The sequence below is a fragment of the Hippocampus comes genome, unplaced genomic scaffold (assembly GCF_001891065.2).
Source record: "Hippocampus comes isolate QL1 unplaced genomic scaffold, H_comes_QL1_v1.1 scaffold310, whole genome shotgun sequence".
Lineage (NCBI taxonomy): Eukaryota > Metazoa > Chordata > Actinopteri > Syngnathiformes > Syngnathidae > Hippocampus > Hippocampus comes.
In genome coordinates this window covers 1,038,961-1,055,670 of record NW_017805990.1, presented here as the reverse complement: position 1 = coordinate 1,055,670, position 16,710 = coordinate 1,038,961, and the positions used below count along the sequence as shown (strand labels likewise).

At 40.6% G+C, this 16,710-nt stretch overlaps 1 protein-coding gene across 1 annotated transcript in view; it reads right to left on the bottom strand.

Moving 5' to 3' along the window:
- dpp10 (dipeptidyl peptidase like 10) overlaps window positions 1–16,710 on the bottom strand; it is a 183,174-nt gene that overhangs the window by 46,289 nt on the left and 120,175 nt on the right. Inside the window, 2 exon segments of the mRNA XM_019892048.1 lie at window positions 6,508–6,582; window positions 6,679–6,773. Of these exon segments, the coding sequence (XP_019747607.1) occupies window positions 6,508–6,582; window positions 6,679–6,773 (170 nt within the window).

The following is a 16,710-nucleotide window of genomic DNA, read 5'->3' as shown; positions in this document are numbered from 1 at the left end:
GCCAGATGAGGTGGCTCGGGCATCTAATTAGGATGCCTCCTGGACGCCTCCCTGGTGAGGTGTTCCGGGCATGTCCCACTGCCAGGAGGCCCCGGGGATGACACAGGACACGCTGGAGAGACTATGTCACCCAGCTGGCATGGGAACGCCTCGGGATCCGCCAGGAAGAGCTCGAAGAAGTGGCTGGGGAGAGGGAAGTCTGGGCTTCCCTCCTAAAGCTGCTGCCCCCGCGACCCGACCCCGGCCGGATAAGCGGTGGAAAATGGATGGATGGATGGATGTAAATTTCAAAGACAATGCGTAGGACAGATATTGATAAAAATAAATTAATAAAATAATGGTGGTTGACTGGTTAGCACGGAGTTTGATTGCTGTTATCTGTTTGTGAGTATGATACTTGTAAAAAGTGTAACTTAATCGCCACCACGGAGACTGTGATTATTGATTTAGGAGCAAAACTGAGAAGTGTTTAGCAAGCAGTAGTAGGCAGCCAAAGCTCGTTGCTCAATTTGCTATATCTAGCTGTTACGGCACCTCGCCTCAACCTGATGAATATTCATTTGCAGGTGACATAAGCAGCCCAATCGAAGCTCCGCGTTCAGTTATTGTTATTATTATTTTTTTTTTCGTCGTGACTCCAGTAGCCGCACACCATCGTCTGTGTGTGTATGTGTGCTCAAGCTTCGGAGACACGTAAATCCAAATCAACACTACAACGGTGGCACATATCTAACAGTCATCAGACACTTCCTTTGAGTGTGTGAATTATTGTTGGTCAGGATGTGCCCTGACTGAAAACTCAGCATTTTTGTTTTTCACTGTCACACAAGTATTAACTCAAATTGACCACCAAGTGGCATGTGGCGGCTAACTCGTCAGTGGTTAGCCAGCTTGTAACTAATCCAAAATGCCTACAACATTACTCAGTGCTGCATCCTGTCAATCAGCACAAAAAGATGGACTGAAATGCTCTTGCATATGTATGAACAAAAAAGTGAGCTATTGTGTCAACACCGCCTAAAATGCGCTCCCTTAAAAACAAGAACTTAATTCAAATTTGTGCAAAGACCAAACAACAACAGGACTAGATGAAGATCTGTTGATGAAACGCTTTACAAAACAACAGACTCGTTTCATAGTGATGTCTGACATCTTCGACTTTTAAGGTGGTCATTTACTTCTTCTGCTAGAAATTAAAAGTACCGTATTTTCCGCACTATAAGGTGCACCTAAAAGCATTCAATATTCTCAAAAGCCAACAGTGCACTATAATCCAATGCGCCTTATATATGGTGTTACAGTCTTTTTATATTCCCTTATTGAGTTGTTTTCCTGTTAGTGGTCCTATGCCAGGAGTCGGCAACCCAAAATTTTGAAAGAGCCATATAGGACAAAAAAAAACAAAAAACAAATATGTCTGGAGCCGCGAAAAAAATAAAAGCCTTCTATAAAACTTACAATGAAGGAAACACATGCTGTATGTATGTAGGAGACTGGACTGTCTCAGAATTGTTTATGTTATTCATTCCTTTGTTGTGTGTTCACAAACGCCCCCAGAGAATTTATTTTGTGATTTCCTTGCTTGATTTTTTGTTTTGGTGCGTTATTTTTGCTTTATTAGTGTCAGTGAAGTGATCATGAATTTACGTTTTTCGGAGGTTGTCTTTGAACGCCTCTCGAGTCGAATGAGAAGAGAGAAGGCACGGAGTCGGACGCAGACGTGTCTGTGTTTGTCGAGACTGTTAAAAGCATAAATAAAGTGTACGTTTTAAAAAACCAACACCACAGCTCTCCTTTTTCGGAGCTGCAACATGTATTTATATCTATTTGAGTTATATTAGCCTACTATCAAAATCTTTTTCCATTTTCAAACATTTTTTTTGTAAAGCTCCAGGGAGCCACTAGATGACGCTAAAGAGCCGCATGCGGCTCTGGAGCCGCGTGTTGCCAACCCCCGTCCTATGCAATCTCGTGGTGATTAGGAACTAATTGTAACCTAAAAGGGTTCTGCCCGACACTAATTTACATGTGCATTCGCTAACAGTCAAACAGACAACTACTTTGTGAACTCTGCGCAGCCATTATGAAACAAAGATAATATCAAAAGCATAGTTAAGTACTGACAAAACCAAGGAAGAAGGAGACAAGCAAGACTTCAAAGGACATTTAGCCCCTTGTGGATGTGAGCCCACGAGGTTGGTGTGCCTTTTTGGTGAATCAATTGTCTTCATAACTTTTGTCCTTTATTTATTGTTTTGTCATTTCATTTGTATTTATCCCAAAGAATAAACCCTGTATTTTGATGGACTTTGTGTCATGCTTCAAGCTACATCCTGAGGGAGCTACATATGGATCAATATTCTGATTTCTTGGATGTAGTATTTTAAATGTTCTGTAAAATGCTTTGTTACAGCTGCAGCGGTTGTGAAAGCTCTGCATAAATAAAGCTGTATTGTATTATATTGTATTGTATTGTGTAGCTCCATCTAGTAGATGCATAACACAACCGCAGCCAGGGTTCTACATAATTAAAGATTTCTTGTTTTGTATTCCCTTTAGCATACCTCCATCTTGTGGATTCCGGATAAGCGGTGGAAAATGGATGGATGGATGGATGTAAATTTCAAAGACAATGCGTAGGACAGATATTGATAAAAATAAATTAATAAAATAATGGTGGTTGACTGGTTAGCACGGAGTTTGATTGCTGTTATCTGTTTGTGAGTATGATACTTGTAAAAAGTGTAACTTAATCGCCACCACGGAGACTGTGATTATTGATTTAGGAGCAAAACTGAGAAGTGTTTAGCAAGCAGTAGTAGGCAGCCAAAGCTCGTTGCTCAATTTGCTATATCTAGCTGTTACGGCACCTCGCCTCAACCTGATGAATATTCATTTGCAGGTGACATAAGCAGCCCAATCGAAGCTCCGCGTTCAGTTATTGTTATTATTATTTTTTTTTTCGTCGTGACTCCAGTAGCCGCACACCATCGTCTGTGTGTGTATGTGTGCTCAAGCTTCGGAGACACGTAAATCCAAATCAACACTACAACGGTGGCACATATCTAACAGTCATCAGACACTTCCTTTGAGTGTGTGAATTATTGTTGGTCAGGATGTGCCCTGACTGAAAACTCAGCATTTTTGTTTTTCACTGTCACACAAGTATTAACTCAAATTGACCACCAAGTGGCATGTGGCGGCTAACTCGTCAGTGGTTAGCCAGCTTGTAACTAATCCAAAATGCCTACAACATTACTCAGTGCTGCATCCTGTCAATCAGCACAAAAAGATGGACTGAAATGCTCTTGCATATGTATGAACAAAAAAGTGAGCTATTGTGTCAACACCGCCTAAAATGCGCTCCCTTAAAAACAAGAACTTAATTCAAATTTGTGCAAAGACCAAACAACAACAGGACTAGATGAAGATCTGTTGATGAAACGCTTTACAAAACAACAGACTCGTTTCATAGTGATGTCTGACATCTTCGACTTTTAAGGTGGTCATTTACTTCTTCTGCTAGAAATTAAAAGTACCGTATTTTCCGCACTATAAGGTGCACCTAAAAGCATTCAATATTCTCAAAAGCCAACAGTGCACTATAATCCAATGCGCCTTATATATGGTGTTACAGTCTTTTTATATTCCCTTATTGAGTTGTTTTCCTGTTAGTGGTCCTATGCCAGGAGTCGGCAACCCAAAATTTTGAAAGAGCCATATAGGACAAAAAAAAACAAAAAACAAATATGTCTGGAGCCGCGAAAGAAATAAAAGCCTTCTATAAAACTTACAATGAAGGAAACACATGCTGTATGTATGTCGAATGAGAAGAGAGAAGGCACGGAGTCGGACGCAGACGTGTCTGTGTTTGTCGAGACTGTTAAAAGCATAAATAAAGTGTACGTTTTAAAAAACCAACACCACAGCTCTCCTTTTTCGGAGCTGCAACATGTATTTATATCTATTTGAGTTATATTAGCCTACTATCAAAATCTTTTTCCATTTTCAAACATTTTTTTTGTAAAGCTCCAGGGAGCCACTAGATGACGCTAAAGAGCCGCATGCGGCTCTGGAGCCGCGTGTTGCCAACCCCCGTCCTATGCAATCTCGTGGTGATTAGGAACTAATTGTAACCTAAAAGGGTTCTGCCCGACACTAATTTACATGTGCATTCGCTAACAGTCAAACAGACAACTACTTTGTGAACTCTGCGCAGCCATTATGAAACAAAGATAATATCAAAAGCATAGTTAAGTACTGACAAAACCAAGGAAGAAGGAGACAAGCAAGACTTCAAAGGACATTTAGCCCCTTGTGGATGTGAGCCCACGAGGTTGGTGTGCCTTTTTGGTGAATCAATTGTCTTCATAACTTTTGTCCTTTATTTATTGTTTTGTCATTTCATTTGTATTTATCCCAAAGAATAAACCCTGTATTTTGATGGACTTTGTGTCATGCTTCAAGCTACATCCTGAGGGAGCTACATATGGATCAATATTCTGATTTCTTGGATGTAGTATTTTAAATGTTCTGTAAAATGCTTTGTTACAGCTGCAGCGGTTGTGAAAGCTCTGCATAAATAAAGCTGTATTGTATTATATTGTATTGTATTGTGTAGCTCCATCTAGTAGATGCATAACACAACCGCAGCCAGGGTTCTACATAATTAAAGATTTCTTGTTTTGTATTCCCTTTAGCATACCTCCATCTTGTGGATTCATAACGCAACTGCAGCCACTATTGTAGCTTCTATTCTATGCACTTTATAATGCAGTGCACCCTATATATGAAAACAGTTTTAAATTGGCCATTGACACTCACCTGTCCCCAGGTTGTGTCCGTTTGATTTTAATGATTTTTTTTTCCAAAAACAAAACATGCCAGTTTATGATTAATTGACTTCAGTCCAACTCTTCCAACAGACAATTCAACTAAAAGCAATGTTTACACGTGCTGAAAAAAAACAATGAAATACACCAGATGAGGAGAGAGGCAGAAGAGCTGATGGTTCGTTTTTACACAGTGTGTGTGATCAAGAGTAGTGTTACATAGACAACCAACTGTTTCATTCAAAAATGAATACCATTACACATGCAGAATAATCTAAATGTATATTTTACAAGGGCCAGCATGGCAAATTTTGATCAATATTTAATATAACCTATGACTAAATTGGGAACTATTAGCCACAAAGGTTTCAAATTATAAATCGAACCCTTTTGTTAGATGGGATTAGTTGCCCTGTCACTCATCCACAGGTGATTCCTTCTAAAGCTGATCGCCAAATTGGCATATTTAACTTTTAGCATCTACTCTTTTATGATAAAAAAACCCTAAACTGCTCGTTAATTATGCCAACTTTACAATGTAATCAGAAAAGTGGGACCCAAAAGTACCGCAACTGTATCATAAACCTTTAGCCACGCCACTCGAGTGAAGCGCGACTCAGCAGTCGATAGTCCGCTGCTCTCTGCTGTGCGTGCGTCAGCGCGAACATGTACGCACGCGCGCGTCTTTTGGCTTCAACCAATCGGTGCTGACGCAACGGACGTTACACATCAAAGGGCTTTGATCTACGACAACAGCTAAGCTAGCCTAGCCACGAGAACAGCTAAGTTAGTCAGTAACAGTACAGTAGACACGACGTTCGAGGTCGGACGGACACGTTTTTCTGTCGTCTGTATGTTTTTCTGTCTTTTCTATCCAATGTGTTTATAAAGAGACTAGAATCTCTTTAAACCCACTTTAGTGCATCTGTGGACAATAACTGTGCAAAGACTTACTAGTCAGTGCAGGGGTTGGGATGGAGCCAAGATATTAGAAGTGTTGGCTGATGATTATGTGATCTTGAGTATTATGTTTATTGTATTTTGCCAGTAGCACTATATCTGATTAAGATGGAATATATTATCAGAGTCAACTCAAATAACCAATTTTGAATTATCTAAAAACGCTCAGAGCAGAAATGCTGAGTTATATAATACTATATGCCGGTGGTATATAAGTACTGACAGGCAGAAAAATGAAATGTTCTCCCATTAGAAGGCAAAAGGTACAATCCAATCAGTCTGCGTCTCCAACTATTGACATTCATCCAACAAAATGAGTGTCCATTTTTTTTCTCATCGAGCAATGCATAGACATAGTAACTATCGTGATGGACTTACATACAACATAAAATTAAGAACCAGGTATCTCACATTCAATACTTTTTTAAGGTATTATTTCCAAATTCATTAATGCATTGCTTTTAAGACTTGTTTTTAAGACCACATGTGGAATCTGGGCATGGTATGGGACTTAAGACAGTTTACTTGCTTGAGAGGTGGGTACATTTTTAACTGATCTTTCATCAGTCAAAGTACATCTATTTAGAGCGTTTAATTCCTCATGTAACAACGTACATATTTTCGAATAGGCCAACCACTCCAGAGGCTCCAAATTCATTAAGAGTAATCAGTTAATGTATGAACAATGAATGGTGTTTTTAATAAAGAAACATACCTGTTTGACATCATAGGCAAAAAGAACATACTTCAAGTCAGGGGACACAGAGTACTTGGCCACATTGAAATTTATCTGATGGAAAGGGAGACAATATGGCGTCGGATTAATACAGAACTCTAGTATAACTGTTGGGTCACACCCCAAAAATATAGATTTGAGTCTACTTACAAATGTTGTGTTTGATAGGACAATCTCTGTTTCGTTGGAGAGGATGTTGAACTTGATGACATGTCCATCACTGTTTCTATAAATAACTTCAGAGTCTGTGGAGAAACAAAGGGAATGAAGAAAAAGACAATCAAGCATTCAGAAATAAAGACAGTTCTAATACTTTAGCTGAAATATATTTAAACTCAATCGGGAAAAACATCATGTATTGTTAATTGTGTCATAAACAAGCATTTTTTTCCCCCGGCATCACTATTCCCTGCACTTATTGAACACAGTGAATGACAAGCACCTCTCAGGCTCTTGAGAGACTGACACTTGATGTGAATGTGTACAAAGCCAAAGAGATTTAAGAGCCAGACAGCACAAAGGGCTTCTCCCTAAACATTTCATCTTCAAGGTAGCGCAGCGCTGATGGAAAAACAGCTTTGTACTCGGATGTACTCCTTAGGAGTGACAATATCTGTGTTGGATGGTTTCAGGAAGAGTATAATAGTGAGAAACCAACGAAATAAAGGAAGAGAGAATTTTAAAAAAATCACAAATGCTTCAAACTGCATACAGCATGTTAAAAAAAGGTGCATATTTCATTTCAAGTTATTCAGTACACCACAAGTGATTGCTGTCTGACTTTTAATTATAATATTAGCACATGTAAATGAGGTGACTTAATCTAAATTCTCCTCTCCTTGGATAAAAACAAGAAGCTTTTACACTAACAAAATCAACCAGAACAAAGCCTGAGGAAAGTGCGGGATGGAATCCCATCAGCAGTAATTGAAGTCATTATGTCATACATGCACTGTGCACAAATATGACAAATGGGAAAATGGAGCCGACAATGATTGTTGTCAATAAAGCACAATTACAATGACTGCACACAACTTGAAATTTGCAAAATCAATGTGAATGCACCGCAGCTTGAAATATCCAAGAAGTGTCCAAATTCAGTGGGCACGTGCTGAGCCTGAGGCCTGCGGTTATATCCACTGCTTTTGAGAGGCATGCACTTAAAAAATAAATGACCTTAGAAATGAAGCCAAACATTTTAGTGTACATACAGTATGTGTACAATATGTGTTTTATGCACCAGTAATGATAACCTGTAACCTGATAGCATGGTAGGCTGTCCAATGTAGTGACCGCTGTCCCTGAAAGGGTTAATCATCGAGCTGCTTTTAATGTGAGCAGTTATCCGTTAAAGTGCAGAGCAAACACACTACTCTGCATATTATTATATCTGCATATGTGTTTGGTGCATATTCACCAAGACATCTGCTTAAGGTTTTTTGTTACTTTGGTTTCCTGTGGTTTTCAGGCCATTGTTTGTATACTTCAATTTAGTTTTTTCCAGTGTACTCCTGTTTGTATTTTTGTTAAATACATCTTGGTCAGTCCACCCTACTACTCCTGCCTCCCTGCTTTTTGGGTTCCTCCACCTACCACCACGCAAAACCTGACAGAATGATCCAAACAAGACTGGGCCCCACAGGACCAGAGGCCTGGTCCCACTGCCATCTATTCCTGTTCAAGTGTTGCGGCCGCTCTCCGTTCCTGTTCCCGGCAGCACAAGTGTTGTGGCCACCATCCGTTCCTGTTCCCAGTGGCGCATGTGTTGCGGCCGCCCTGCGTTCCTGTTCCAGGCGGCGCGTGTGTTGCGGCCCTCCTCCGTTCCTGTTTCCAGTGGCTCATGTGTTGCGACCTCCCCTCCATTCCCGATCCGGGTGGTGCAAGTGTTTGGGCCGCCCTCCGTTCCTGTTTCTGGCGCCACAAGTGTTGCAGGCCCCGTCTGTTCCCGTGTCTGGCGGGGCAAGCCCGCCCCATTTCCAACAAGTCAAGCCAAGCCATTGGGTGACTTTGGGACGGACGTCTCGTATCCGTCCCTTGAGGGTGGGGTACTGTTATGTTTTTGTTTGGATTACATTTGGTTTTGGTTCCTCATGTGCCCATTTTGTCCTGTTCTTGTCATCCGTGTCCCTTGTGTTTAACCAATCAGCTCCCTCAACTTTTTGTGTTTCTCGTTGTTTTTGTCACTTTGCTTCTATTTAGTTCCCAGGGTTCTGTCAGTCTTTGTTGGATCATTTGTGTGTCTGTGTGCCCCTGTCATGTTTTGTTTCTGGCTTATGTTTTTTGTTACTTTGGTTTCCTGTGGTTTTCAGGCCTTTGTATACTTCAGTTAGTTTTTTTTCCAGTGTACTCCTGTTTAGATTTTTGTTAAATACATCTTTGTCAGTCCTCCACCTACCACCACACAAAACCTGACACAGGTGTTGGACTACCCTGAATTACCCTTTTCAGATATGGAATGTTCTAAACAAGTGTTCTTTGAGCACTCCTCAACTTTCTCAGTCTTTTGTTGCTCCCAGTCCTTTTTGGAACACGTAGCAGGCTCAAATTTGAAAATGAGGGAATATTTGCTCAGAAAAAAACACTAATGTACTCAGTTTGAACATTAAATATCTTGTCCTTGTAGTGTGCACGTTACATATACAAAGTTTCAAATTTAAAGCATTTAAAACAAAAGAAGACATTCAAAAACAAAGTATGTAAATAAATGACAGCTTCCTAAAATCATTCAAAGAACATGCAGCGCAAGGAAAAGTTGATTACAAAAATGCTTTTAAGGAGCTCAATCACAATACCGTGTTACAGGAATTTAACATACAACAAAAGATATAATGAGAGAACAACACCAGTGAAAAAATATCCTACCGACGGTGTTTGCTTCATTCAAAGCAAGTCTCCAAAAAGGATGAAGGCCGACATGTTTTTGCACACTTGCCTGCTGTTAGAAAAATTCAAGTCAAATTATGACAGAAAAATTAACATTTAGTGCTGATCAAACAGAACTCCTTCCCATGATTTAAAACATCACCAGCAGTCTCTGCGCTGCACGGCACTTGTCTTCTTAAATAATGGAATGTCTGTACCTGAGAAAGAACAAGCTAAGACTCTGATGTATAAGTAATGCCCAACGTCTGTAGCCCAATGAATAATGAAATCTCTCTGCACCGCTTTTTCTTCCTCAAGCCTACCCCTGCAGCTAATTGAGCTTGAGCTTTGTAAATAGTTACACTGCATACTACTTGCTCCCGCTGTATTTTTTGTGCGCATTAGAAATGTTTGATTATGAGATGTGAACAATTGATGTGGTTCTGACATGCAAGTCCATCCATCCATAATGTAATGTTTAGGATTACCAAAGATGGAGCCAGCTTGCTTGAATTTGAGTAAGGGCAAAGGTAAAATCTGGACTGGCAGGGCACACATGTCAAATTTAAGATCTTTTCATTCAAAATCCATAGCTATGAGAACTTGCCATTTGATATGTACTGTGAATTACATGTTTTGGAATCATGATCAATACATTTTGAGCTGCATTACTGTCTTATAGTCACTTGGCTTATCACATATATTGTGTGGGACTCTTGAGACAAATATAGCCACGTACAGACAATCCTCAAAATGAGCCACTTGCAACAGTGACAATATTCAGTTTTCATTAACAAGTCCTGGTAATCCGGAGAAGAAATCTACTTCGTGGCTATTTGTCTCGTTAAAAGTACCACAAACCTGAAATTAATCCTTTCAGGGACAGCGGTTACTACAGAGGACAGCTTATCATGTTATCAGGTTACAGGATGCATGAAAGGGTTAATACTTGCATAAATGTATCTTAACAGAAATCAACTGCAGCTCTACAGTAATTTTCTGATATTAAATGCACTTAAGTATTGGAAGCAAACACATTAAAAACAATGCTTAGAATCTTGATTGTGCCCTGGTTCATTGTATTTTTGTCTAGTTTACTTCAGCGGTGTCATTAAATATATTAACGTTGACTACTGCGCTAAAAGTTAGCCTGGCCATCATGCTTGCCCTCAAAACAGAAAGAGAGAGAGAGAGAGAGAGAGAGAGAGAGAGAGAGAGAGAGAGAGAGAGAGAGAGACAGAGAGCGAGAGCGAGAGAGAGCGAGAGAGAGAGAGAGAGAGAAAGAGCGAGAGAGAGAAAATGCCCCCCGCCCCCTTCAGCAAAAACTCAGCTGGCACTGCTCATTCATTCGAAAAGTAATTTTTGCAAGAGAAATATACAATCTTTTACTCAGAAAAAAATGTAACACTAAAAACAGTACTGCTGTGCCATCTTACTTAATCTAAAATTTAACCTAAAAACATTCAAAATTGTGTTTGTGTGTTTTATCCATTTCAGAAAAAACATGTCTCCCACATTCCAAAAACAGGCACGGAAAGGGGAATTGGAGCACTCTAACTTGTACCTAGGTGTGAGTCTAAGTGCAGGTTATGCCCTATTTCCGATTCGCTTTATCCTCACAAGGGTTGCGGGATGTGCTGGAGCCTATCCCAGCTGTCTTCGGGCAGTAGGCGGGGGACACCCTGAAGTGGTTGCCAGGCAATCGCAGGGCACACTTAGACGGACAACCATCCGTGCTCACACTCACACCGAAAGACAATTTAGAGCAGTGGTTCTTAACCTGGGTTCGATCAAACCCTCGGGGTTCGGTGAATCGGTCTCAGGGGTTCGACGGAGCCTATGCCATGTAGGGTAAGACACACCCAACTCACATTACATTGCTTGTCCAATCAGTGCTTTGGAAAATTTTGTTCGCTCAGTAGCCAACTTGTGACTGTCATGGTAGTACGTAGTACAATTTAAAAAAAAAAAAAAAAAAAAATCTCTTGAAATTGTATTTACTTTTTTCTGTTTAATAAATGCATTTTTTTTTAATATCTTGAATTTGTAATAAAAATGTATATATATTTATTTTTCACTAATGAAGGGTTCGGTGAGTGTGCAGATTAACTGGTTGGGTTTGGTAGCTCTAAGAAGGTTAAGAACCACTGATTTAGAGTGTTCACTCAGCCTTGCCACGCAGATTTTTGGAACGTGGGAGGAAACCGGAGTGCCCAGAGAAAACCCACACAGGCATGGAACAACATGCAAACTCCACACAAGAAGGCCAGAGTAGGAATTGAACCCTTTACCTCTGCACTGTGAGGTCGACGCGCTAATATAATATAAACATATACAATGGAAAACACAGTCATCTTTATTTCACACTTTTGTCTTCTGCAGCCTTTTAATTTTGGCTGAGCTGAAGCACTCACTGGGATCCTTGTGCATGATGCAATATGCATGATGCACGTTAAATAATTTAGCCAAAGTTGCATAATTTTTAAATGTCAAAGTTGGTTAAACTCAAAGTCATCATGCTGTCGGAAATAACTAATGCTGGGTAGTTCAGATGATGATGTCCAACATGGTAGTATGCTCGACAAGGTAAGAATTCAAATTCAACCAAGGCACTACTGTCTTTGATTGAAAGCCACTATTACAAAACTTTGTATTTAATTCCTTAGCAGTTAATATTGTCAAACAAGGAATTGATTCTTGCTTATGATACACAACACAAACACTAAATAGCAATGTGTAAATATCCGCGAACCTGATAATAATGTCAACATTTTCTTGTTTTCACTGAGACATAACCATTTGATGTGATTAGGTGAGATTGGCTTGCAACCAAATCAGGGTGTACCCCATCTACTGCTCCCATGACAGCTGGTATGGTCTTCAAAATGCCCGCGACTCTTGTGAGAATAAGTTGGTTAGAAAATGGATGGATGTGATTAGGAATGTGGATGCTGGAAATTCCTACTAATTCCATTACAATTAAAAACGGCCCTCATGGGCATTCCAACAAATATAAGAAGCTTTGTTAATGGGGATCAATGAGTGTGCATGTTTCTTTGAGTCATGCAGTGATTAAACCAACTTGCTATTTCACTTTTGGGAGCAGAAAAATACAATCCAATTTGCGTTCAAAATACACCCAGAATTGTTTCCACTGTAACATAAGCCTCCTCTCAATGATAAAACAAATTCTCCAAGTACTGTACATATTTCATTCATACATGAATATCCATCCATCCATTATCCGAACCACTTATCCTCACGAGGCTCGCAAGTGTGCCGGAACCTATCCCAGCTAGCTTCGGGCCAGTAGGCGGGGTACACCTGCCAGCCAATCGCAGGGCACACATATCAATAATTATGAATGATAACATATGATTGAAGGTAATGTGAGCAAATTTGTTGTTTCACAAGAGTGTATCAAACTGGTAGCCCTTCACATTTACCAGTGGCCAAGGAGTAGCTCTCAGTTTCATAAAGGTTTGGACCCATGCTTTAAACTAATCTACACTTGGTGACAAATCAAAGAAGAATGGCACTGAAAAGATGAATTATGTCATAAGAATATGCCCTATTGTGGGTGGTGCTTTGCTACTTTTTGTTCTTCCGTCAATGATCTAACCTCTTGTCTTGGAGAAAAAGCCTAATATCCATTCAAACAGACTACATTGTACTTTTGAGCTAAAATTGAACGACTCTCGCCTACTCTGTACCTTCGGAATGGAAAGCTTATGTCCTCACACGCAGTGTTCCTTTTGAATGATTCATTTGCTGCATATAGTGTGGGTTACATGGCAGTACCGAGCAACCTAGCATCTATTTTTTTACTAATGTACATGTACTGTATATCATCTTGGCTTTGTGAGAGAATTTATTTAACTTCCAGACTCATCTTTTCTCTGAAAACTATACAATGAATGGATTCCTTTATTACAGACACAGACACACGAGGCGCAATATTATAACAAGAATACAGTGGTACCTTTACTTACGAACGTCTCCACATACGAAATTTTCCAGTTACAAAACGCCTCAACAGGAAAATATTGTCTCTAGTTACGAAAGGTAAAAATACAGTATGGGCTGCTACTCGCAGCTCCGAGTTTACTGAACGCAACATATTTATAGCTCCTCTGCCATTGGCTATTACCGAGCATCTTCCTAGCATCCCATTGGCTAAGAGGGACCTCTACTGTATGTGTCTATGCGTGGAGATAGATACATATGTGTCGATGCAGCGTCCTCGTCATTCGCCCCACAGGGCATGAGGTGTTCCGATAGTTTTACGTAAATCATCATCCCGGAACTCATCACCCCCAAACTTCTCCAGCTCGGTGTGTCCCCTACGATCTGCCAGTGGATCCTCAGCTTCCTGACGGGACGGACACAACAGGTGAGACTGGGAAGAACAACATCATCAACATGCACCACTAGCACTGGAGCCCCACAGAGATGCGTCCTCTCTCCACTGCTCTTTTCCCTCTACACAAACAATTGCACTTCAACAAGTCCAGCTGTCAAAACTCATAAAGTTCGCAGACGACACCACGGTCATCGGTCTCATCAAAGACGGCGACGAGTCTGCGTACCGACAACAAGTGCTTCCATCACGGTTTGGTTGGGGGCTGCCGCAAAAAAGGACAAAATCAGACTTCAACGGACAGTTAGGACGGCGGAAAAAATCATTGGCACCGCCCTACCCACTCTTGAGGACTTGCACACTGCAAGAATCAAGACAAGGGCACGGAAAATCCTCCTGGATCCCCCACACCCCGCCCATCACCTTTTCCAGCTACTCCCCTCAGGCAGGCGCTACAGATCCATGCGCACCAAATCCAGCAGACACTTAAACAGCTTCTTCCCTCTAGCCATTAACTCCCTAAACAGTCACTGACATAGTCACTCTTCTTGTACAAAAAAATACTGCTACTGGTCACTCTAAAATGGTTCAGTGATTTTCTGCACCACCTGTACAACTGTCATAGTATTGTATTCTACCACTGATCACTTTAGCTCTGCTTGATACTTTGCACATTTTCTCACAGTTGTCACTTGGTGGTACCACCGCACTACGGTTCACTTACATTACGAAATGTCCGTCCATACTTATTTGCCATGTCCTTGTTTATGATGATACTAATGCAGCGTGTTATACCGGAGACAAATTCCTTGTGTGTTCTACATACTTGGCCAATAAAGATGATTCTGATTCTGATTCTGATAAATGTGAATCACCCAGTCAGGCGATCGCTCACTATGCGGATGTTTGCCTTGGACATTTTCGAAGGACACTGAAAAGCCGACAGCCGAGTAGAGTCAAGTCCAGTAAATTCAGATTTTTACCTTCTTCGGTTCTTAAGCTCATTGTGACGCTCTTAGCAGCATTATATTTAATAAAATGATGCATATTATACTCTGAACATTTATTCAACATCCGCTGGAGGTCGCAAGACAAACAAAGTAGAACAAAGGATGCTGGTACACGACCAGGAAAATGAGAGAACAGAAAACGCTTGCATTGGGGAAAGAAAAAAAAAAAAAACTTGTCAAAAAATAGATCATTCATTCATTCATTTTCTGATCCGCTTATCCTCACAAGGGTCGCGCAAGGTGCTGGAGCCTATCCCAGCTGTCTTCGGGCAGTAGGCGGGAGACACCCTGAACCGGTTGCCAGCCAATCGCAGGGCACACACAGACGAACAACCATCCGCGCTCACACTCACACCAAGGGACAATTTTGAGTGTTCAATCAGCCCGCCATGCATGTTTTTGGAATGTGGGAGGAAACCTGAGTAACCGGAGAAAACCCACACAGGGGAGAACATGCAAACTCCACAGAGGGAGGACGGAGCTGGAATTGAACCTGGTATCTCTGTACTGTGAGGTAGACGCACTAACCATTGGACCACCGGGCTACCATAAATAGATCAAGAAACCCCAAAATGCATATAATACAAAACCATGAGTAATAATTACAACAAAAAAAAACACTTACTAAGGTAAGTGCAAAAATCATGCAGCGATCAAAAAACTAAGAACATGAAACAGAAGACATCTAGAAGATTCAACAATTGGTGAGAGTCGTGAGCAAGGCGAATAATCTAACAAAGATATGGCATCATGGAAGTTCTAAAAATACCACTGATTATGATTGTCAGCAGGTGTGCTAGCTGGAGGGAAATTCCCTCATCTGCCACCTGCTGGAGAAAAACAAAAACAGAACCATGGCATGCACTATCAGGCGGGAGAAAATCATCCATGTGATGTGATCTAAGCCACTCACTTTGTCATTTAGCATTATTGTTAACATTATGCAATTTGTACAGTTCACCCAGGATACAATTAAACAAGGTGCTAAAAATTGATTTTGTTACAAAATTCATCATTTTTTTTTCTCAGAAGAACTACAATTCCATTTCCTCAAAATGGGCCAACCACAATCGTGGACACCATCATGCTGTCTCCCAGCCAATCATATCAGGTAACATCAACTGGCACAGGCCGCCAAGCCGATCTGACCACCCTTGTCAATCTGTTACACCGGTATCGATTCCCAGGTACAGAGAATCGGAACAGAACCGTTTCAAACGTGAAAGGTCCCTAGTTGTCACTATCCGGTATTGAAACTTCCAGTGTAAATTCAGTCAAGAGAAACACTGTAACTCACCTCAAAGCATCCACTGCAAAATAAACAATACATTGTGGTTAGTTAATATGCCTGATTCATCGTGTCTCCACCTACGCAACACACTAATGATGATATGTTTCATTTTCAACAGAACGGCTATTCGTTTATGGGAGTATTAAAATGGATGGCTGAGTTCAAGAGCCATCTCCTCTTTGTGCTGAGTACATCCTCCTAAACCATCAAGTTTTATAATCTTATGGACATGCAAGACAAGAGATCATCCACACCGGGACCAGATACTTCATGTATTCTACTCCTTATCGAGAATCACCAGCGAACATGTGACAGAAGTCAATGATAAAATTAAACTTGGATTTTTTGTTTTTTTTCCAGAACCTTTATGGTTCTTCTTTGCCCCTCTCAGCACCGGCACTTGTTTAAGGATACCGCTCTGAGTTTTGATAAATGTACCATTATCCGAAGTGACTCAGCATTATACAGCCATAAAAACGAGTAAAAAAGGTAATAAACAATGAGCTGGTGGGTCGTCTTTAAAGGCATCAATGTGATACATTTTGGGAGAAAATCCGGGCAAAATTAAAAGATAGAATCAATGCATAATAAAGTATGGATTAATACACGTTCACTTGATGCTATCTATCTAAGCAGGTTTGGGAGGGTTATTTTTAAAA